Source organism: Coffea eugenioides, chromosome 9, assembly GCF_003713205.1.
Source record: "Coffea eugenioides isolate CCC68of chromosome 9, Ceug_1.0, whole genome shotgun sequence".
In the NCBI taxonomy this organism is placed as follows: Eukaryota; Viridiplantae; Streptophyta; class Magnoliopsida; order Gentianales; family Rubiaceae; genus Coffea; species Coffea eugenioides.
Window position 1 is genome coordinate 23400607 of NC_040043.1, and position 22985 is coordinate 23423591.

The window sequence follows — 22985 nt, forward strand, 5'->3', positions numbered from 1 at the left end:
CATCCCTTGTATATATTTAGCATGCATGAATGATGCCCACAATGAGTCATTCTTTCGAAGACGCCACCACAATTTACAAGAAAAAGCCTTCGCCATGTCTTCAAAGGACCGCACACCAATACCCCCTTCATTTGTAGGGTAACAAAGCTTTTCCCAAGAGCTCCAGTGAATCCTTTGTGACTCCAAACTATGATCCCATATAAAAGAGTTACACACCCTCCCTAGAAGAACAAACACAGCTTTAGGAGGATATATAACTTGCAATATATACAACGGAATCGTTGAGAGAACATGCCGCAATAGGATGATCTTCCCACCAGCAGACAATAACTTTGAACTCCAATGAAACAGCCTATTGCGTAACTTTTCCAGAATACCATCAAATAAAACAACTCTTGTCCTTCCCCTGTCAATTGGAGCCCCTAAATAAACAAAGGGGAACTCCTGCTGACGAAAACCGAGGATGGACTGAACAAGTGCTAACTGATCAGCCGACGCTCTGTTAGAACACAAGTATGAACTCTTAGCCACATTGATCCTCTGCCCCGACATTGCTTGATAGGATCCAAAAAACTCACGAATAGCCTCCAAAGCATCTTGCGAGCACCGAAAAAAAATGAAAATATCGTCTGCAAAAGCAAGGTAGGGAACACGACTACCTGCAGACACATAAAATCTACTCTCATCTTGCATAAATAAATGATGAAGGCCTCGCCCAAGAAATTCTGCCACTAGAACAAACATAGCTGGCGAAACCGGATCCCCCTGACGAACACCACGGGAAGATCTAAAAAAGCCCGATGGTTCCCCATTGATGAGAACAGAAAACCAATTGTTAGCAATCAACCTAAAAAACAAATCAACATTAACCTCCTTAAAACCGAACTCCCGCAACATATAGAGAAGGAAGGACCAATCAACCCGGTCATACGCCTTCTCCATATCTAATTTAAGAATCATGTTGGGATGCTTAAGTCGCCTATCCAAATCAGCCACCAACTCCTGAGCAACTAATATGTTGTCTGCAATACTACGTCCGGGCACAAAACCCGATTGCCAAGGGGACACCAATTTCGGCAAAAGTTTGTTGAGCCTATTAGACAAGACTTTGGAAATCACCTTCGAGCTTACATTACATAAACTAATAGGCCGAAACTCCCTCCAAGATGAAGCTCCTTCCACCTTAGGTAATAAAACAATTAGTGTACTTGTATATCCCCTTGGCAGTTGCGCCCCCCTAAAAAAGTCACAAACAGCCTCCAACAAATCATTACAAATAATACTCCAGCTAGCATGGTAGAAGCCTGCGCCAAAACCATCTGGACCAGGCGCGCTATCCTCAGATATGGAAGAAACAACCTCCTTCCGCTCCTCTAATGAAGGCAACCGTTGAAGAAGATCATTATCATCCTGGTCCACCTTCGGCAACTGAAAAGGTAATTGAGGACTTCTTCTACCCTCCCGTTCAGCTGCAAAGAGAGTGGAAAAGAAAGCCACAGCCGAATCCTTGATTTGTGAGATCTCCTCCAACCACTGACCATCCTCTTGCTTAATTCGCGAAATAAAATGGAAATTCCGTCTCTGTCTGACATGTGCATGAAAAAAAGCAGTGTTTGCATCACCTGCCCTCATCCATTTAATGGATGACTTCTGCTTCCAATATTCACACTCCATACTTAGCTCCCGGTTATAAACTGCCCTAGCTTCATTCAAGCTCACCAATGCCGCCTCATCCCGAGAAGTATCATACTGTAATTGGCGCTGCAACATAACGCCTTCAGCCTCCCTTACCTTTTGGAAAATGTTGCAATATATATCCTTATTCCATTTCTGTAATACTCTCCTTGTATTCATTAATTTTCGATAGAATACATCCAAACCCGAACCATGGACAGGCCTCTCCCATGCCTCCTTCACTACATCCAGAAAAGTCTTGTGTTTAGCCCAAACATTCAAGTACCGGAAACCACCCTTTGCAGCCATCAACTTCCCACACTTAATCAAAAGAGGGGTATGATCCGATCGTCCTCTAGCTAAGTGGGAAACATGTGTGACATCATAGGTATCTTCATTCAATCGGGCTTGATTCCATCTTCTTCAGTCAGTCTTAGGGCAAAGAGTTCTTCCGCCCACAGCGGTAATGCCGATAGCTCTTAATATATTACCAGAATTGCTTTAGGGATTGCATTCTTCTTCCTTTATCTTTTCTTCGAAGCGAGGCATATTCATATTATCGATATGCCACTAGCTCTTGGGAACGGTTCAGTTGGTTCGTGTAAAGTGTAGTCTGAATACCTTTTTACGTGTTTTCTCTTTTGCGCTGTCTACCGCTGTGTCTGCATCCTTCCCCTAAACACTTAGTATCCCCCAATTTTTTGTCCATAAAATGGAAGAGACAAACTATATACCATGGAAAACCGAGATAATGTCGTTAATTTAAATACAAGATCTTTTATCTTCTCAATTTCGTTGATGGAACTGAAAAAGAAGCAAAGGAGTTACCTTGATCGAAGATAGCGCGCCAAAAAGGCAGCGAGGATAGCAAAACTTAAACTACTGAGATCCTCGGGTGAAGGATATAGAGAGGCTCATCCAGAACAGGAAATGTCATGATGCCTACAATAGTCTGAAAAGTACACCTCGGATGGTACATCCGGACTATACCTTCACCTTCAGGCTCCATTTTTCATCAATCTAGTCACTAACTTGGCTCTTCTTTATTTTACCTTTACTTCGTTGACCGAGTGAAGTGAGTCACGGGTGTTTAAATTGCTTTTTGATTCTGCTAACATTTGAGTCTTGGAAGTGGTGAAGCGAGGGACTGGTCTTTGCCCCTAATCAAGGATTTCTTCCTCTTCTTGATGAAGCTGCCTTTGCCACATTCTCCTACTCAGGTCTAGCTCTCACCTGTGCAAGCATCAGAACATGCATTCTCGCGATCTACAGAGTCCTTATGGCTTGCTCGTTGAAGAAGGTAAGACCCCTCGTTTATGGGTGAAAGAAGGTCTGTTGATGACAAAGGGACGTCGCATGTACGTGCAAAAAGTTGGAGAACTAACAAAGACCTTACTCTGCATGAGTGTCATGATCCTCCCTGGGCGGGACACCCAGGCTGGCACCGCACATTAGCTTTATTAGAGAGGAGATATTATAGGCCTAACATAAGGGACGAAGTAGAAGAGTATGTTACTATCTATTTGATATGTCAGCAAGACAAGACTTTCACAACAAAACTGGACATGGCTTTGGCTGGTTAAACTGCCCTTGGGTACGAAGATAAGCAGATATTCACTCTCCCTTGCCGATCAAGCTATTCGCCAGGATTGTTCTTTCGGAGCTGTTTGAAAATGGCATTACAAGTAGCAGTCAATTTGGATATGAACCAGGTCTTTCTTCCCTCAGCGAGTGGAGTTCCTTTCGTATCTTATTATTCATTTTGGTAAGGTAAGGTGAAATTGCCTATTGTATTACGTCTGTGATGAGTCTTCGATTCGTTAGAAGCCTTACAAGAGGTTCCAGGCTATTTTTGATTTTCCTTTTATGATCCATAGGTCGCATTAAAAACGAGATCGATGGAGCTTTCTTCTATTATTCCTCTCGCTACGATGACGGTATTGAAATAACAAGAACCCTGGCGGTACCAAAACTTACGCTAAGACTTTCCGGGATAGTATTAGGATCCCTTGAAGATTCTCATGTTGGCGTTCCGGCAAAAGCCCTTTCCTTAATGATGTTCTTAGCTTTTTCAAAAGGAATTGATAGAGGCTGGATCAATAGCAATAGTAGATACTACAGATCCGTTGCGCTTGAACGTGGTGAGGAAGGTAGATGCTTTGAATAAAATGCAAACCTGATTGACAACAGCAAGCTGCTAGTTAGGTTGCAAGGAAGAATGAATCCCTGCTTGAGAATCTGCTCTTAACTCTTGTGTACATGAATGTAAGAAAAAAGAAAGAGTTTGTGGTTTCTAGTCTTAGAAAGTCTCCTATCTGTGGCTAGAAGAGAGTTGCCCTAACTCTTAGTAACCTGTAAAGGTTAGAAGAAGAAAATCTTTTTCCTAATATTCTCTTTGGAGGGGGAAATATCCTATTAAAAAAAGAGAGTCCACTCTTAGAAGAGGGAATCCTTTTATTCATATAGTAACAATCGTACCAAGCCCGGGGAAGACTAAGATCTTTCTTTCATACAACGACTTGCCAGTAGGTCGTAATGCTACGAAGAAGTCGTTAGGTAAGCCTGTCTTTTCTTTATAGAAAGTAGCCTATCTGCAGAAACTCTCTCTTTCGCTGTCCAAGGGGTAATGCTTTCCTTATCTTACTTTTTTGAAACTCTAAGACATCTATTTTTCCTGTTACCCTTCTATCTCGCACATATTACGCTTTGTTTAGTGATGAGAAGTGTCCATAACGTTCACTCGAGCTATAGCTCGCTCACTCGCTGGGAAGACTTTTTCCTTCGAAAAGAAATCAGGATCCCTTCCAGGGCTTGTCTAAAACCTCGACTAGAACCAACCATTCGCTACGAGCTGGCATTCGATCCAAAGCTGATATTCTTAGTCATGTGGGAAACTCTATTCCGAGGAATAAAAACCTAAAAGAGCTAGATCTTCTATTTGAATGCCCCGGTCAAATGAAAGAAAGACCATCTAGCAGCCCTTCGTTCTAAGAGAACTCACACTCCATACCTGCATAATATAGAGCAGAATGAGCTTATCGGAGGATGCATCTTCTATATCTAGATTACCAGTGAAAAAAAAAAAAACAAACTATCCATTCTGAATGGGTAAGCAATCTATCTCCATACCTAGATGAGAAGATCTATCTTAGCTGATCTCTGGCTTCTAGCATATAGATATAGAGTTGTCGAGCGAGTCAGCAAGCGAGTGAAATACCTGGAAACGAGGGAACAAACGAGCATCTAAGCGAGCATAGGGGATAATAGAGCCTTTCAGTCCACAAGGTTAGAATAGAGAAATGCAGTTCCTTTAGGCATCTTCAGAGCTTGTACATTATGTTTTTAGTAGTCTTTCTCAAGGAAAAGCAGATAGCCTTTTAACACAAGAAAGCATCGGCTATGCCTACACCTTCAAACCCATCTGAGATGATAAACCTATCTTCTTAGCCGACATTCCAACTAGAGTACAGCGTTTATGCTAGGAATTGATGGCATGAATAGGCAGCAGGAGGAAGGCTAACTCGAAATTGAATAAGATAAGACAAAGCTAGGCATTCACTCGTAGTACTCCTTAAGCCGCCTAAAAAGTCATTTGCCTTAAGCTAATCCTGTGCGTTAGGCTTCTCGAAAGCATTTCTTTCATGTCTACCGCTGCACTTTCAGGGTCGATCAACGTAGGGAAGAGTCAAAGCAGTGTTTGGAAGTTAAGAATCAGGCTTTCTTCAAACCTCTCGAGCCTTCTCTGCATCCAGATGTTAGACAAGGACCGGAACTGCAGGGCAATCAGTCTGTCGATTTCCTTGCATTATCGATATTCACAGTTTGCATGAAGTTCCAGTTAAACTATGTGATTTGCTTGTCCTTAAGCCTAAACTTCTATTAGTGCACTTACTCGAAATCTCATTTTGCTTACCATTCTTATTCACAGCGACTTATGAGTGAAAGGTCGATTCAACAATAGCAAAAAAGCAAGGCAAGGTCCTCCATCGCTAGACTGAGTCTTCAACGGTGAAACTAACAAGTCGAACCTACAAGACAGGACAGAGGATCTTCGGGCACTCTCTAGATCTTCGAACATAGATGGTGATAGAAGGAATATTCTCTAATATACGAAGGTATTTGCGCTCTGTGATATGGTTCACAACTAAAAAGAGTGGAATCAGATAGGTATAAGCGTAATGACTAGTGCATATCCCCGCGTTGCCATAGGGCATATAGAAGTCAGGAGAACCAACTCGATTTACTCACGCTATCTCCTCAGAAAGAGCTCATTCCCACTGATTCATTTACTCTTATTGGTGAATTGCTCTGCAGGTTTAATAGCACAGGCTCCATGCGCTCAGAAAAACATCAATTTGGTTAGCAGATTTCACCGGTTCTACTCTAATCTTCCAAACCACTCTTTCTTGGGCTTGGCTTAGTGGTCAAGATAGGTTTCCTAGCTCTTTTTTTTTGGTCAAGGTGGGACTTCCATCGATAAAAAAAGAACTGACTAATCCTAATCCTAAGTACCAACCGAGGGATCAGATTGTGAGCTCACTGCAGGTAAGACCGCAAAGGCCCTTCTTACCATCGGTATCCGGGAAATCATATTTAGAAGCTTTATCACCTTAGATATTACTCAACGAAATCTCTTCCAGTTGAAATATCCTAAGTAAGGTATAAAAGAGAATTTCTCACTGGTAAGACTTCAAAAAAAGACTTCTCTGAAATGAGATTGTGATCTTTCCTCGGCTTTGGAAGATAAGGTTTCTAAACTCTAAGACATCTCTTTTTTTCCTGTTTCTTTCCCCGCATATATAGATGTACTTTTTTTAGATTTTTATATAATGTATTGTTTTTTGTAGAAAGTAGAAATAGGATTATCGAGAGTGAATCTCATTTCTATACGCAATTTCTTAGGATCGCTATTTCCAAGAGAGGGCCTTTTTTGCTCGAATCGACAGACTCATTAAGAAAAGTGCGACCTCAGCACCGCATCTATCGACCGGGCTAACTACCTACCCCCCCTCCCGTTTACCGATATACTTATTTTGTATAGCGGATGCCAATCCATGGAATGAATCCTAGAGTCATTATAAAAGAGTCTCTAACGAAGTCATAAACCCTACCTGATTGAGAGCTAACAGCCGGATGTGATGATCCTTCCGCATACCAAGTTGACACAACCTCAGACAATTTGGGTACCAAGGGCGTGGTGTCAAGTCAAGAATTCAGACCGTCGAATGAATTGTGGCCTGGGGGGAGGACTTGTGTTACGATGCAGCTGGCACCTTTGAAGTCTCGTTGCAGAGTAGGCAGCAACTCTTGCGTGCACTGTACGCGGTTGTTTGGTGTGTAGACGAACAGTTTGCGCGGTTGTGATAACAACATGGAACTTTTTAGTTGAATTCCGAGGTGTGGAAAAGTTGAGTAGTTACTTTGTGGTCCCCGATTGGTACAAAAGTAAGATGGTTAATCTTGCCAGTAAGGGCAAAGTTCGGATTGAGCTTATGGTAACAGGTGGGCGGGAGTGCTACTGTTACAAATGCAGTTGGAACCTCAATCTTGGCTGGTTACGCTGAAGTAAGAGATGGGTGTGCTATCGTCACGAGGTAAAACAAGAGCGAATTGATATTTGGCTATCGGGTTGATGGCATTAAAATGTGCAAAAGGATTTCTCCAAGTGTAGTTGACAGTTTCAGTGTCTTTGCAAGTGAGCAGCGATCGTTCGGAAAACGAGTCGACATGGTCTTGAACAACCCATAGGCTTTGGACTTCGATGGCTGCTTGAAGAACGCAGATTGGGAAGTTGGCTGTGGTCCGTCGTGAATTGTGCAGACGACTGATGGCTTACGTTGCCAAGAGGGCATTGTGAGACAAAGGAAAGGGCGGAAAAGGATGGTGTTTGGCCCAGGATCTCACTATCACCTATGCATGTGCGAGAATGCGATACGATATGGTAGAGGCCGATGTGTCATTGGGACACTTAGCGTGGTAGACCGGGAAAGAGTGCTGTTACCACGAATGCGGTGAAGAACTGCGTTGCCTGCCGGTGCCAAAAGACTCAATGTGCAGAAGTGGGGTGGTCGAGCTATAGAGCTGTCACCACTCATACGACGGAAATGCCATGATGCTTTGTTGTGGCAATTGAAGTTCCACTTCAAGGGGATGTGATGTCTGGTGTGGCGAACCATCATCACTACTGCAGGAGAGAGCTGCAATGAGACTCGCTGCGGAAGTCGAGTTATAAGACGACCGCGTCCTGTTGCGTTCACGGGCGAAAACACAGGACTCAAGCTTCGTAGTTAAAGCAAAGTACTGGCCTGATACTATCGGTAGACTGATGAAGTCACAAAGGCAGAATTGGAAAAAGTCGGATACCTCATAAGAAAGGGCTTTGGCATGAGTTAGGGGGAGACTCTGTGCTGGCTCACTGGTTGGTGAGAACGCTGGATGAAAACGAAGTTGCTAGAATGCTGTTTCGGAAGTGCCCCTCCAAGGGGAGGCAGGCGAACCTCTGGTTTACTTGACAGGGTCAATCTAGGTGCCGTTTTATCTGTTATGTTAAGGTTAGTTATGAACCCAGAGGGCTGTGCGGAATGTTTGTGGCATGTCGAAAATGTGGGCTAATACTAAGATAATGGTTGGGCCGGCGAATTGGCACTACTACTTTGTTTAGTGAGAAGTTATGGCTTTTGGCCGAAACGGTTGGTATGGCTGAGCCGAAGCGAAGGTAGTAGATAGACTGAGGTGATCACTACTCGATGTCGGAAGGTTTGGCACATTTTTGGATATTAAACCGGAATTGTGATTGACATACTAATGAAAGCAGTCATCACTTTTAGAAACAATACGGGAAAAACTTCAGTCAATGTGATGGTCCGGGCACAGGACTGTCATCACATCGGGCTTCAAGAAAAGTTGAAAAGATCAACCCCGTGAACAATATATTAAGTTGAGGAAGAGCGAAGCCCGACTGCACTGAGCGCGTTGTTCTTATAGGAGAGAATGATGCATGTGGTGTAGATTGGCGGCAGAGACCTCAGCTGGCTTAATACTTGACCAATTGGCAAGTAAGTAAAGAGAGCGTCACAAGCAACACACTCCAATTTCCTTGGCTTGGCGGAGTAAGCCTTGGCCATCTCAAGCAATTCGACGTTACCTTGGTAGAGACATAGAAGTGAGCTTGGTTAAAGCAGATGGGTAGTTATGTCAGATTGAGACATGTTGGTGTGAGCAACATGGGATGGTAGGAGACCCCGACTCAGGACGGCATGGCTAATCTTATTTTGGACTTGTCTACTCAAAAGAAGAGTGGAATGACCGATGATAGGCAGTCCGAAAGTCGGTGGCGCTCTTGAGTCAGTGACGAAGCGATGTTGAAGAACCCACACGAGGACGTTGTTGGGGGAAGCCTTGTTGAGTCACCTTGGACTCGAGACAATGACTGTTTGAATGCGAGTGCCGCAGATCGAAGGTCGGTACACTCGAAAAAAGAGTGGATAAGGCGGGTTATGATAATCAATTGTCGGTATGAGACTAGAACTTTTTAAAGTAGAGATTATAGGCCCGTAAAGAAAGAAAGTGTGTAATTTCTTTTTCAATCCGCTTTCAAGACATCGGTAAGCTATGGTTGAGGAGTAAGCATCGGCAACAGGAGCAGATGTATAAGCTGGGGTGGAACGGTTTTTCGACCCTTATCAACTAGTCGAGAAAGAGTAAGAGGGTATTCGTGACCAACCTATTGGTCCGAGGGGAGTTCTGCCTGCCAGCCTTCCTTCTCCGTCATCGAGTTCTGGTAAGACCATCGAGGTATCTTCTTCTCCATCTATTTCTTTTCCATCAACAATTATTGTTCGTAGGTCAGCTCTGATCTATGGAAATTCGCCCTTCGGGGAAGTCAGGAACGAAAGATAGCTATACTGGAAAGTATAGGAACGAAAGCAGGCAACATGAGTATGTTACTTCCTGCGAGAATGGCCCTCCCTACTACAGACTACGCTCGGAAAGTCGGTGATAAGCAAGAAGAGAAGAATTTGAAAGAAGAAAAGAGAAGTCCCGATAAGTACTTCACTTAGCCTTTCTCTAGTAGTTCTTCCCCTCCTTCCTCACTACGCTTCGCTTGACTTGAGTTGGGAAGAGTCATATTCATATTCATATTAATATTAAAAAAAACTCCCCGTAATGCTTGTATTCCCTTACTGAACGGAAGGAACGGTTCCCCTACTCGCTTGCTAATGGACTATAGCCGGAACGAAGGCACGGATTATATACCAAGTCTTTCCTATTCTCCTAGTCTCGCAGTTGTCAGCTCCTTACCTTTGGACCCTTTCCCCTTTCTGTAATACCCACGGGGCGGTAAGCTTGTTTGTGTTCGGGCTTTCGAGTTGGATATCACCATATACTAGTGCTAGTGCGGGTGAAAGCCTCGATAAAAAAAAGGCTTAGCCATTTCCTAGCAACACAAGGCAGGTGCAAAAGGCGAGAGGATAGCGTAGCTACATGAAACCAAGTCATTCTTTCTAGAATACTTGCTGGCATGCGAGACAAGACTGGAACCAAGGCCAAGGGCAGGAACTCCACCAAGAGGACCAACAAGAACCCTATCATCAACCAATAGGCCAGGTTATGCAATAAAGCCGAGGAGCTATAATAAGAATCCAACTAGAAAGCGGTTCTTGCTCTGGTTTCAGGGAATCCCTAAAAGCCCAGGTCAAGGACTAGACTAAGAGTAGGTGTGTAAGCAGCCAATCCAATAGTGCTTCTTACGGGGAAGTGTTTCAAGTCATTCGATTAGGGACACTAGCTACCCTTTTCTATCTTTGTGGCGGGAGGCAGGAAACTCCGTCTATACCACAGTTTGAGACGAGACCCGGGAGGCAGCGAGCGAAGTTTACGGAGCGGGAGTCATAGTTCCAATAGCGAAGGAATTGAAACTATTGGCGGCCGCGAAGGATACGGAACGTTTAGGCTAATGGTACTACTAGTCAACTACACTCGCGGACTATTTATGCGCTGACTGAACTTGCTTCGTAGACAAGGTTCGTTCCGTAGCACGCTTCGGGCGAAGCCGGGGCCCGATTCCCTTGACCCCAAAATCTAGTTTTTATTCAAATCCCGACTCAACCCCTCACCCTGCCTGCACCACAACCACTATTATCCCTTACCAACCACCTCCCGTCTACAATCTTGAGAAAGTCTCTTGGAATTAAGAGAAAAGATACGGAGAAGAGAGAAAGGGAAGATTGTGATGAGATTGGGAACATGACTCGCTCTGGCAGATGTTTTAAGCCAGACAACCTGAAAACAGATGGAAATAAAGAAAAAGAGAAAGAGAAAGAAAAGGGAAGGAAAAGACTGATGCTTTTCTCAAGGAAGGGAGGAATAGAATGTGGCCGAACAGTTTAGCAAAGTCCCTGCCCAAATTTCGATCTTAGGATAAAGAGGTACCATATCATATGTGTAACGAGAACGGACATGACACAGCAAGTTGCTAGTATAACTTGTTCGCACAGGGGTCTGAAAGCTTTTCAGTCAAGACTGGTCGGGGCTCTGGAGAGGAAGAATCTACATCGATCACGATGCGAGCAACAAGGTAATGGTGTCCGAAAGACAGATCTCATCACAGCACTTGCTTTCCCTAAACTATCTATCTTTAGAAGTAGGGCGAGCAAAACAAACTGAAAGAGGCGGCGTTCTAGACGATAGCCTTACAACAAACAAGCTTGCTTAACGCACTAGCTTTGAGTTCCGACTTAAAAGCTCTTAGAAGTTCAAAACCAAAAGACAAAGCGCATCGCTCTCACGCTCGTCAGTAAAGTCAGTTATTCGTCTTTTATAAACGAGTGTTGTGTACTAATAGACTTGCTTACCGTAAGCGCAAAGAAAGAACGGTTCTATCTATTTATCCATAAGGGCTGGAGCGCCTTTCGAACGGTATAAGTTACGACTTCGCTTCCGAAAAGATAGATTTGACTCTGATTCACCAGCATCCACTACCGGAAGGAATTGCCTGACTTAGCGCCTGCTCTTATTCCTGCCCGGAAACAAGAACTTTCTTTCCTTTACCCATTGGATACTCGAGGATAATGCGCTCGCCAGATCGAAAGCTAGGATTGTCAGATGTAACGAGGAGGGCTTCACGGATCAAGGATTTGACGTTGGCGGATGCTATTATGTACTCTACCGTACGAGACATACGATTTGTTACGCTAACCTGCTTATTGATTGGGTTCTCTCTTTTGTGGTGGGACGTACCAGAACCTGTACTAGTAAAACCAGAAGTTCTCCGCTCACCGGATCTAGGTGGTTAAGGTCTCTAAGGATACATTTTGAAACCATATATGTAGAACTCACCATGTTCCAAGCCCGTGTGAATGTGGGGAACCATTAAATAACGAAGCAAGACACTTGTTCGAACAGAAAGAGACATTCGATCCACTTGGATTAGAGAAGAAGGCTGGGGTAGATAAGAAGGCTAGCTCTTTCTGTGCCCGGTCCCTAAAGCATTGAAGACAACAACGGGAATAGCCCTCTAGTTTACTTCCCCGTTACTCTTAAGCTTAAGTAAGATAGGGCAGGGAAAGATCTCTGATGCTACTACCAATAGTAGGTAGCGGGTGAATCATATCGAGCGAAGAATCCTTATCCTCATAAGAAGTCGAATCCGAGGCTTGGCACCTTTAGTTCTCGAGATATCCACTTGGTGATTGAATTCTAATTTGTTGTTTTCAACTAGAAAAGGAACTACTAATACATCTGCTCTCAAAGTCTCACAGTCAGATTGGCTAATCTTCCTTACTCAAATGGCACTGGAACTTCAGCTGCCAATGCTCAACACATGCCTCCTATTGGAGAAGCTTATTTCATTGTTAATTGGAATGGGACCGGCCAAAGCAACTCCCAAAGCTCAGGTGGTAAAGAAGAGTTAAGATTCATGGACTGCGGTCGCCACATCCACAACAAAAGAATATCTCATTGAAGCTGAAGCGGCATCCGACCTTTTCGACCTTTGCCTATCGCCTTACCAACCACCAAAGATTGCCCGAGTTCAACACCCGACCAGTCGTAGCATTCTCATTTTATGAGAAAAGGGGGTGGCAACTCCTAAAGAATCGATCGAAGCGCTCCTTCCACGATCGGCTTACGCCAACGACCCGACCGGCAAGCTAAAGAGTTGTCATACCTTCCTTCCGTCTTTTCAATTACATATGTAAGTAAAAAGAGAAAACTAGCATTAATAAGTGAAGGGACTATCGGGTGATAGGCCTGAACGATACTCTTAAACAGCTCTTAAAGAAGACTTAAGATTCCTTTAATGGATCCTTCTTAAGGCGGTTGGCTAAGAGTCTTACTCTGAAGAAGCGAAGGAGACCAGCCCTTGAACCTAACCCTCGGAAGAGAAGCTCAGACTCTGCCCAAGGCTTTAGATTGTTGGTTTATAGATAGCACCAGTCAAGAATCGAATTCTAGGTAGCGCACTGAACGAAGTCAAGGCTATTTCGTCTTTCTAGTCAAGCTCCGGCGAAGGGGAAGACAGAGGAATTCGATCGAAAGTGAAAGGCATTTCGTCAAGAAATTAAATGCGCAAAGGACAGATGCAGCTCAGTCGAAGGAGATGAGATGAAATCGACTCAATAGTTAACGGAAAGGAAGGTAATGAATGGGCTAGGAAGCCACTGATTATGAAGGGAATGATAAGGCTGCTTTTAGGCCGGTTTCAGTCTGTCGGTAGTTGAAAGCAATCTCTCGTTAGAAGTGTGGAAGATCAATTGAAAGCGAAGTTATAAATAACTTAACTTATCTCTACTCAAGGAAAACCTTAGCAGCTTGACTTTAGTACTTAGCCCGCGACGGGAAGGTAGATGAAAGCGAAGCTAACCATGTTCAAGGAAGAGGCGTTGAGTGAAGAACAGTTCAGTAGTGAATTCCAATATTCCATATTCCCTTATTTCCCGCTTGTTAGCAACTTCAGTCTCAGTTCTAATATCAACTTGAGTAGGAATATGGAATATTCATATCCGGTCCGGAAGTGAGGTAAGCTATCTAGTAGCTCACTGTAGCTTTAGTAGCGGGCCCTCTAGGCATGAAATAGGGGAACTCCATTTTTTAGGTATCAGCCTCAGGTTTTGTTAGTGAGATAAAGATCCTGTTGTGGAAATTCCCAACTGGATTAATCTTTTGATTCGATGTAGCACAGGATGGAGTGGGGAATTCCGTTGACAAGGCCGCCGACCCCCTGGGAAAGAAGCTTAGCAAGGATCTATTTTAGCATTTCGGATCGGACCATGTTGAGCAAAGACGGGGGCGAAGGAAAGGGAAAAGCAATAGCTCGCCCGGGAGCCTTTCTTTTGGAAGGACGTGCTTGGGAACTAGAACCCACAGCTAGTGCCCATTGCATCCTACCGGCAATTCCCATTCATTCCTCGGTCTATGCCACGGTTGTTGTGAAAGAATAAACTTTTAGAGGAAATGCCTTCTTAGCAATTGAATCAACTCTTACTGCTCGAGTAGACGTTCTTCTTGGTGAGTGAATCATCTTCATCCTATAATAAGAGGGTATCAAATGCAAGAGGGATTGCCACTGTGAGGGAGATTGGTCCTAGCTACTTCTTTCATACCAGGAAAAAAAGATTGCCAAATCGTTCTCTATCGAATCGTAGTCTAGAGCCAAATGAAATGGATTCCCCTTGCCTCCTGGCTCCACTGGGCGAGTAGAAGACATTGAAAAGGGCTTCACATCCCTTGCAGGGCTTTGAGGTTTAAAACTTGGTTGCGCTCCTCCGATTGACAGATTCCTGGAAAAAAGAACGCCCTGAGGCTAAGGCGGATTTGTCAACGGCGGTGTTGCTGGCAATGATTATAATAGCTATGGCCTTTGCTCAAATCTACCTGATTAGAAAGATAAGGCGCCTTGACTTAGCCACCTTCAGTTCCCAAATGGAAAAAAGAAGGATCTCAGCTTTCAAAAGCCCTAGATATAGATGTCCGGGAAGTGCTTCCTTGGATTATAAAGCACATTCCGGGAGTGAAAGGTCATAGGGCTCATAGACATTCTATATTTCCGATCTTTCCTTTAACAGGCGACCAAGAGAAGGCCAAGCTATGAAAAGCAGATAGAAAGAAGAGGTACGTAAGTGGTAACTCTTGAAAAAGTCCGGGGTTTACAGATCCTCAACCAAGAGGAATGTAGTAACTCGTATGACAAGTAGAGGCATGAAATGAGTCTACCGAAGGGAAGACTTTACACGTAAGAGCTACATAAAAGGAGCGATAACTAGAGAAGGAGAGAGAAAAGGCAACTTGTTTACTCGTTAAGGGGCGGACTGGCTTTCACTTAAGAGAGAACGAGAGAAAGAAGGCTTTCTTCATCAGGGACGGAAGGCACAGTAGCGTTAGAACGAGAGAAAGAAGAAGAAGCAAGTCAAGCCGACTTTCCGCTTCCGGAATGGAATTCTTTGAGACAAGAAAAGATAAGGGATTTTTCTTTCCCAGCCGTTGCCATTGTCAGAGAGATTCCTTATTTTCTTTTAATAAGAGAATTCTGACCTCAACCTCACTCAAGGGATAGAAAGGGGCGATGAGCTCAGTGGAGGAGAAGCCGTCCTGATGAAATAGAAAGCCCTAGCTATGAGTTACTCCAATCTAGCCGTGATGCGCGAGGGCCAATATTCAAATGAAAGCAAGGTTTTCTCATGGGGAAGGGATGAATACGAGCTGTCGGAAGAGCTGCTCTCTCAGAAGCAACCAATCCAAGAATTTCTTGATTTGTTAGAGTGCCAGTCACAACACTAGAACCAAGTTAGGTGAGCTTGAATGCATCGGTCAGAACGGGGAAAGCTGCTCTTAGAGCGTACTCCTTCCGATCTAGGCGTATGGTTGAATCTATCCTGACTTTCAAGTAGTGCTTGATTGAGGGATGAACCCGAATCCGTACTTTCCGGTACTTTTCCTACTCCCTTTTCCTCTTTCAAGTGGGTTGAACTCTTTCTAAGGCAAAAGGTGAGAGCAGACAGATCTTCTATTGAACTTAACATAAAGCTAGGAATGCCAAATCCCATAACTTTTCTTTCTTGCATTACGTCATTAACGTCTAGCTCACCCAATCATGCCCTACTCCCCTGAGAGGGAAATGCCTTGAAAGTGCCTATTCATTCTTCTTCATACCGTTACTTCCGTTTTAGTTGAGGAGTTGGCCTACATCGGATTTCACTAATCGCTAATAAAGTCAATTGAAATCGAAAAACTTGCAGGACTGGCCGTTACTTATAACTTACGTAATGAGATGAGGGAAACAAGATTCTATAAAGCATCAAGCTAGGCATGCTTACCTGACTTTCGGGCTTTATTGTCCAGTGGAAGATTTCCAAGCATTGCGAAGGAGAGATTCCCTTTTCAAAAAAGTACTTCTGTAATCGAATTGATTCGCTTCCTCCTCTTTTTGAGCCTGAGATCATATGTCATATGGTTGAAGAATTCTCATTTCTTAGTTTGAGAAAGCCCTTCTCAAGGAAGTGAGCCAAGAGCCACTCATCTAAGCCAGCGGATTCGAATTCGTATGTGCTGCTAAACTTCCTCATATGATTCAACCTGTGTGGAATACGACAATCTGGGCATTCCTCTTATTAAAGGAATCGGTGAGTGAAGACAAGATCGGATTGCCGGGTTGGTTGCTCGCTTCCAAAGCCCTAAGCAAGAGGTCCCATACTTTCCTGTCCAAAACTAGAACGCGAACTCGAACAACTGGCTTGACTTGACTTTAGCTACATGGACAGTTTCACTGACCTAACGGCCAAAAAATGACAACTGGAATCTGGTTATCCTATTTATTTCCACTTACTTATAGGCACCTCTATAAAGCTTTCTTTGGAACGGCCGTTTCACTTACTTCGCATGTCTGGACATTGGACCTTACTAGCTAGGCATCCTCCATTCATATCGATTTCCGGAAAACCATCTCACCAAGAATTTTCCTTTCACTTGGGCATGTTGGATTCGGCGTCGGCACCTCACATTTTTGAATTAGGGCGGCTCCCCGGTTTTCTGAGTGCCACCCGTAACAGTAATAAACAGAAAGTATTATGGTACGTCGTCCACGGGGTTTGGGAAGTGCCTTTGCTCCCTTTCCCAATCGTTTACGCTTACCATCAAGTGGTATGCGGCCTTGAGATTCGGATTATTTAGGAAGATTTCGCGGTGGGTTTCAAGCTCCCTTAGTACCTCCATTATTTTGAGTCGTTTTTGCGATGAAGCATCTAGCAGATGAAGATTCTCGAAAATCGTGGTACAAACATCTCTTCCTACGGCCACACGTTGGCAACCACGAAGAACAGAAGGAATTCTTTTTAATAAGAATTCAATACTCGGGGCGTGTGGCCCGATAGGTTGACCCTCAGCATGAGGATTTTGTTGCTCCATTCTCAAGATATCTGGCCCCTCCTCCAACTCGCTCCAGGCAGATTCAATTCCTCCTCACCCGAACCCAAGGTAACTTCTTTCTTTCGGAGTGAACGAAGCCAAGCAGCTTAGGCTCCAGTAACACTGTAATGAAAGGTTTCTTTAAGAACCGCTCCGTGGGGTTTTGAAGGCATACGAAATAGGATCTTGCTTTATATCCCAATCCACATACAACTTCTCCATTCTCGAAAAGGAGCTGAAGAGGAACTTCCCGCCCACTAGTGGTACAATTCAAATTCATTCAAATGTTCTGCAAGGGAAGCAGGCATAGCACTCGAAGATGAAGCAGGTGTCAAAAGCTCTTTCGACAAATCATAAAAAAAAGAATTAGCAGCGGCTTACTCACTCATAAGCACCTCGGCCATCAAAGCCCAGAGGCATAGACTGTTTATATATTTGAGTAAGAGAAGGGGCTGACCTGTCCGCGGCACCGGGATGGAACTTCTTATCAAAGAGATCGGAAAGAGCTGTAGGAAGACTCATGGTACAGGGATCTTTCCCATAGGCTGAAAAGCTAGCTGAACTTGTATGTACGTATCTAGCTACACTCTTATTATACCTTTAACCATAGCTACTTGGGAAACTTCCACTCACTTCTTATCCTAGTTAACCCATGAAACTCTATCAATCTGGACCCTTTGTGCGCATTCGTATAAAGTGCTCCTAGTTGATCCGGAATCACGCTCTGTAGGATTTGAACCCACGACATCGGGTTTTGGAGACCCACGTTCTACCGAACTGAACTAAGAGCGCTTTCTTATCACAGTAGATACTACTATAAAGAAAGGGATTCTTTTTTTACCCCTAATACATCTTGCATGTATATAGTATCATAAAATGAAAATATGTCTGTCCAAGAAGAATAGGTAGGGATGACAGGATTGGAACCCGTGAAATTTTGTACCCAAAACAAAGGCGCTACCAAGCTGCGCCACATCCCTTCCATTGTTCTACAGTGTCATTGTATAGAATTACTGTCTTGTTTTCCACATCGTTATTTCCTCCATTGATATACACAATTTTCTGCCCATTTCGTCTTTTTGGTCTCATTTAACATATATTATTATATAAAATAAAATGAGTCTTTTTCAGAAAAGCTCGGTAAGAGGGGTTTTAGAAAGAAGCAGATGATTCAACACACCTTAGTCGGGGATTTAAGGCATGTTTAAGGGGGGGCAATCTTGGGGACAAAAGCAAGGGAAGGACTAGATCTGGCCGCGTCTCACCCGGGTGGCAGCCCCGTGATCAAGTAAGCATTTGGCCAATAATGATGCACCACGAAGCCATAAAAAGGGTGGGGAGCAGCGGTCGTAACTCTACCAAGCAGGGCGGTGTCGAGGGAAAGATACCCTCAAAAAAAGCTCCCAAGGTGCTGGTTGGAAGTTGTGACGCTGAAAGAGGCCCCCGATAAGATAGCTGTACAGTTGACTTCTTCGGGGGTTTGGATCAGAGAAAAGGCAGTTTAAGACAAAGAAGAGAAAAAAACATAAAAAACATATAGAATAATAGTGAGCGCTCGCTCTTTCTTTATGGGGCACATCGACTACTATTCCTTCTGAAAAGAAAGTAAGTATAGGTACTTACTTCTTACCTAAGAATGATTTTTCTAGCCTCCGATCGGGGAATCGCAAAAAGAGCTTCTTAGGTTTCTATTCAAAATCTCGTGCATAAAAGACTCTCTCTATTTTGAGAAAATCCAATTCTCTCCTTAACTTGAACGTAACTCGATTTAAACCTGGGAGAACTTTCCTCTTTTTATCCTTGAATCTTTCTATTTGGCCTGAAAGGGGTTCTTATATAAAGAAGGTGTACATTTGAGTCCTAACCAGATCCCGTGTACGGGTACGGATAGAGAAGGAAAGTCGATTTCTCCAAGAGTCTAGCTAACCCAGGATCAATCGTGAAGAGGTTTTTCTTATTCAGTAGAAGATTCGGATAGTGATCCGTACCCCTCTCGTTCTTCCCATAGAAAGTTTCTTATATGAAAGCAACTCAAGGTTGACTGAGCTTTTCAAGAATAGGCTCCTTGAGCTTGAGTCATGCTACTGGACTTGAGGCATCTCTTATTTAGAAGAACATTCACCTCCGAAGCGGAAAAGCTGAAGATGGATATCGGACTCTGGGATTAGTGTAGCGGCTAGTCTCCGGGTCTCTTGAGGTAGGGCGTAGCTAAGCCTTGCCACATTCAGGTATCTTTGATTTTTTTTTGGGTGCCTTCGTATACGTAAAGTAGAAAGAAGAGGCATTGTGCGCGTTCTGTTCGAAAAAGCGCGTAATGCAAGAACGAGTAGGATATCTGCTTTGTAGTGTAGCTGGCTATACCGGATATGCTCCGTGGTGCGGTCCCCTCCCCCTGGTCCTTTCGAACCTTCTATTGAATAACCTGGGTTGATCCCTCTAATTAAAGATGACTGTATTGGTGTGTATTCGCCTAGACATTAGGGCTTCGGCCTTAAATCAGTAGGGCAATAGCATAAGTATTATTGACCTGACCCCTATTACTTAACTTAAGCCTACTCAAGATAGGAAAGGAGCAGCCGTTTCCGGCTGTCCCTATTGTATTTTAGATGGAGTCATCAACAGGGCTAAGAATCTTACCTTTACTTAGAGAGGGGCAGCGGTACCACGCTCTTCCGTGCTCGTAGGTTGACTCCCCTATGCATCCCGACTAAGGTCTCATCTCACAAAGGTGCACTTCCCTTATGCATCCAGCCGCTTCACTAATGTGAATAGGTTATGCAGAAGGGTGGGTTGGTTATATACTCTTATGCGCGTTCCTTCTTCAAACCTTTTGGTATGTATTGCCCCCTAACTATAGATCAGATCCACCAGACGAGAAACGAAATTCCGCACTGCTGCTGAGTCGTCGGACTTATCCACCAAGGGATTCGTGGAATTTCTGTGGATTGCGTTGGAGGAAATCTACCAAAGCTAGGCAGATAGATAGACTCCTTTCCCGCTGCTAAGGGAAAGCAAGAAAGAAAAGAAAATGATTGTTTTTTAACCAGCGCCCCCCTTTTGGGTATGCAGGTACTAAGAGTCCTCTCACTACCAACCAGCAGACATCATCTGGTTGGGTCTTGCCGGTATCAACAACGAGAAAGAAACAACCAAATGGAAACAGCAACTAACTATGGCTCTTGGCCCAGACAACGTCCTAGGCGTAGGGGAGATCGGAGCAAGAGGGAAGGCCTAGACGACGTTTTTATTCATTCCTGGGCTGCAGTAAGTAGATCGAGAGGTCGTTCCGCCCCTTGTCCCCGAATTAGGGTAATATATTCTCTTTGAATCTTGCTCCAATCTGACCTAGCTGGCGAGCAATCCCAGTTCGCGACAGAGAACAAGACAGCAAGCGAGCGTACCTTTGTTCGCTTCTTCTCCACCAAGCACGGAAGTTTAAGGATAACTGTAGGTCGGTGGTTACCTAAGGAAACTCCGATTCGATCCGCCCCCCGGCCGGGAGGCATCTATCTCATCCCGATCACAAGGAGAGGTTCACTATGATGGGGGGTACTTTTTTTTTCCCTTTCGGATAAAATGAAATGCATAGGGGACCATCCTTTTGTTGCGGCATGCTCCTCAGATTTACGGATTCGAAGGGGGCCTCAGGCCCTACTTAGTTGACTGACAATGACAAAGGCTTGCGAAACCTAAGTAGGGCCTTTTCCTTTTTGTTTGAATAACCCATTCTCATTATCTTTCATAAGTCAAGTAGGCAAACCTATAAGGTCCTTAGTAGCGTTGACAAAGAAGAAAAGCCGGTTAAAAGCGAATCTTTTTATTTATATTATATCTTTTTTTGAATTATATTATAGGCCAGCTTGACAAGCAACCCTTCCTCTTGATCTGAGGTGCGAAGAGAAAGATCTCTTTTTTATGACTTCCCCGGCCCAGAAAAGTGACCGACCAGGGCCCTATTGATGAATGAAAGAAAGGGTTTATGAGCCCTAGCCCTGTAAGCCCACACCTGTGTAGAGTATATCGTTCAACACCTGCGGCACAAACCCATTTTGGACCTATGGATCCTAGTATCATAGGCGACCGAACGGCCGCCCCCTAATTACTAGACCAACCTGCTATAATAATTCCATAAACACCTAGCGAAGATATGGCAAACAAATAAAGTAGCCCTATGTTCGGATCTGACAATACCATACCATAATCAAAAGGTACAACGGCCCAAGCGACCAGACTTAACATAAATGTAGTCACTGGAGCCATTCTAAAAAGGGAGAAATTAGCACTACTTGGTGAAATAGGTTCTTTTAGAATCAATTTCAAACCATCTGCTAGAGGTTGTAACAATCCAAACGATCCCACTACATCAGGACCCTTTCGACGTTGCACAAAAGCCATTACTTTACGTTCAGCTAGCACTAAAAAGGCTACTCCTAGTAGAAGTGGTAGAATTATTCCAAGTATTTCAGCTGGAACAGCTATGTACATTTTCGATTTTCTATTCACTCATGATCTGGCCTGGTCGACCCAATCATGATATTGAAGGATGGGACCTTTTCTCGAAAAACTCCGGATCTCGATAAGAGTTGAAGATGGTGCAACATCGAATCCTGTTACCTTACTTCGAATGGAATCTTAGCCCGCCTCACTTTCTTTACTACATAAGGACATAAGCGAAGTCAAGGGATTTCCGTCTAACTAGTGGCTGAGAGTAAGCAAGCTACCTTCATTCAACAGATTTGTGGTTGAGTCAATAACATGCCCTAGGTCGGGAATCTTTGCTCTTTTCTTTTGCATTTCCGCTGCCTGCGTTCTTCTTGGTGTCCGTCCGTATCGCAAAGCTGGTCGACGCCAGCTGTAATGGTTGAAAAGGGGGCCCACCAAGACCCCCTAATAAAGCTTTTTTCGATAAAGCAAACGATTCGTTCCGACAACTTCGGACCAGATTAACCCCTTTGAATTAGCCGATCTTAGTTGATCGATCGGGCGGGCTGGTTGGGAAGGGGTGATTAGCGGAGAAAAGAATTGCTGAGAGAGAGATTCTACTATTTGGTTAGGACGAATGAGTGGCTGTGAAGCATGCTCCGGAGGAGATTGACCCTTCCCCGAGTCAGTCCAGTCAGAAAGGGGAGGGCCCGCTGCCTAGACTGCATTTCGGGAGTTTGAACACCATCCCATTTCAACCAAAAATACAACCCTGTCAAAGACCTTAACGGCCTTCCTTCTTTATGAGTGGAAATCCAATCCCGTTTTGTCTTTTTTTTTTGCATAAAAAGCAACCAGCCGGTTATATTATATATAGAAATATATATATATTTATTTCCCGGTGCATTTCTTCTTACTTTTGAAAAGCGCATACTTTCTCCTTCAAAAAGAACCTCTCGAGTCGGGGAACGCATGAGATATTTACCTAAACCATTAAGTCCTTGAGCGGATTCCACCTTAGCCCCAAGACCTGCTCTGAGATCTCTTCTCCTTCTCTCTGAGTCAGGTGCGCTAGCTCTAAATTCTTCCACTCACTGGCCCAGGAATAGTAGTTCCCAAGAAAGAAGGGATATGGAAGAAGGCCTAATAAAGCAGGGATAGAAAGAGACGACGGCATGCTAGGAGGGACTGCGCGGGAAATTGCATAAGATTCACATTCACTGGGAAGCAAACTAGGAGAATCGGGGCAGGGAGTTAGAAGAAAGTAAACCGGAACGCTGGGAGATGCCTTTCCGTCTGACAAAAGAAGGGATAGTAGCTCGTCTTCGACAGGTCTTATGTTCGGGCAAGGAGGTATGGTAGGGAAGTATGTAGGTTATCTCTTTGACTCGTCTGGCGGGAAAGCCCTAGTAGAATTGGGAGGCCACAAGTTAGATCTCCAAGAGGAAGATGAAGAAGTAGGTTTCACTCCGGAATCGGCTGTGACACTT

The 22985-nt window shown here is 44.1% G+C and overlaps 2 protein-coding genes and 1 non-coding gene across 3 annotated transcripts; 1 reads left to right on the forward strand and 2 right to left on the reverse strand.

Annotated features, from left to right (window-relative positions):
* Positions 1-11133: 11133 nt before the first annotated feature.
* On the forward strand, positions 11134-20740 carry LOC113782373. The gene is given in 5 exon segments (XM_027328266.1): positions 11134-11251; positions 19846-20013; positions 20086-20198; positions 20280-20321; positions 20323-20740. Coding segments are annotated over 5 exon segments (735 nt in total). The 3' UTR covers positions 20617-20740.
* TRNAW-CCA lies at positions 17792-17865 on the reverse strand. Its single transcript has one exon. It is a non-coding gene; the product is annotated as a tRNA-Trp (tRNA).
* On the reverse strand, positions 20247-22390 carry LOC113782699 (NADH-ubiquinone oxidoreductase chain 1). Its single transcript, XM_027328599.1, has one exon. The coding sequence runs from the start codon at positions 21556-21558 to the stop codon at positions 21169-21171; it is 390 nt and encodes a 129-aa protein (XP_027184400.1). The 5' UTR covers positions 21559-22390; the 3' UTR covers positions 20247-21168.
* Positions 22391-22985: the final 595 nt, after the last annotated feature.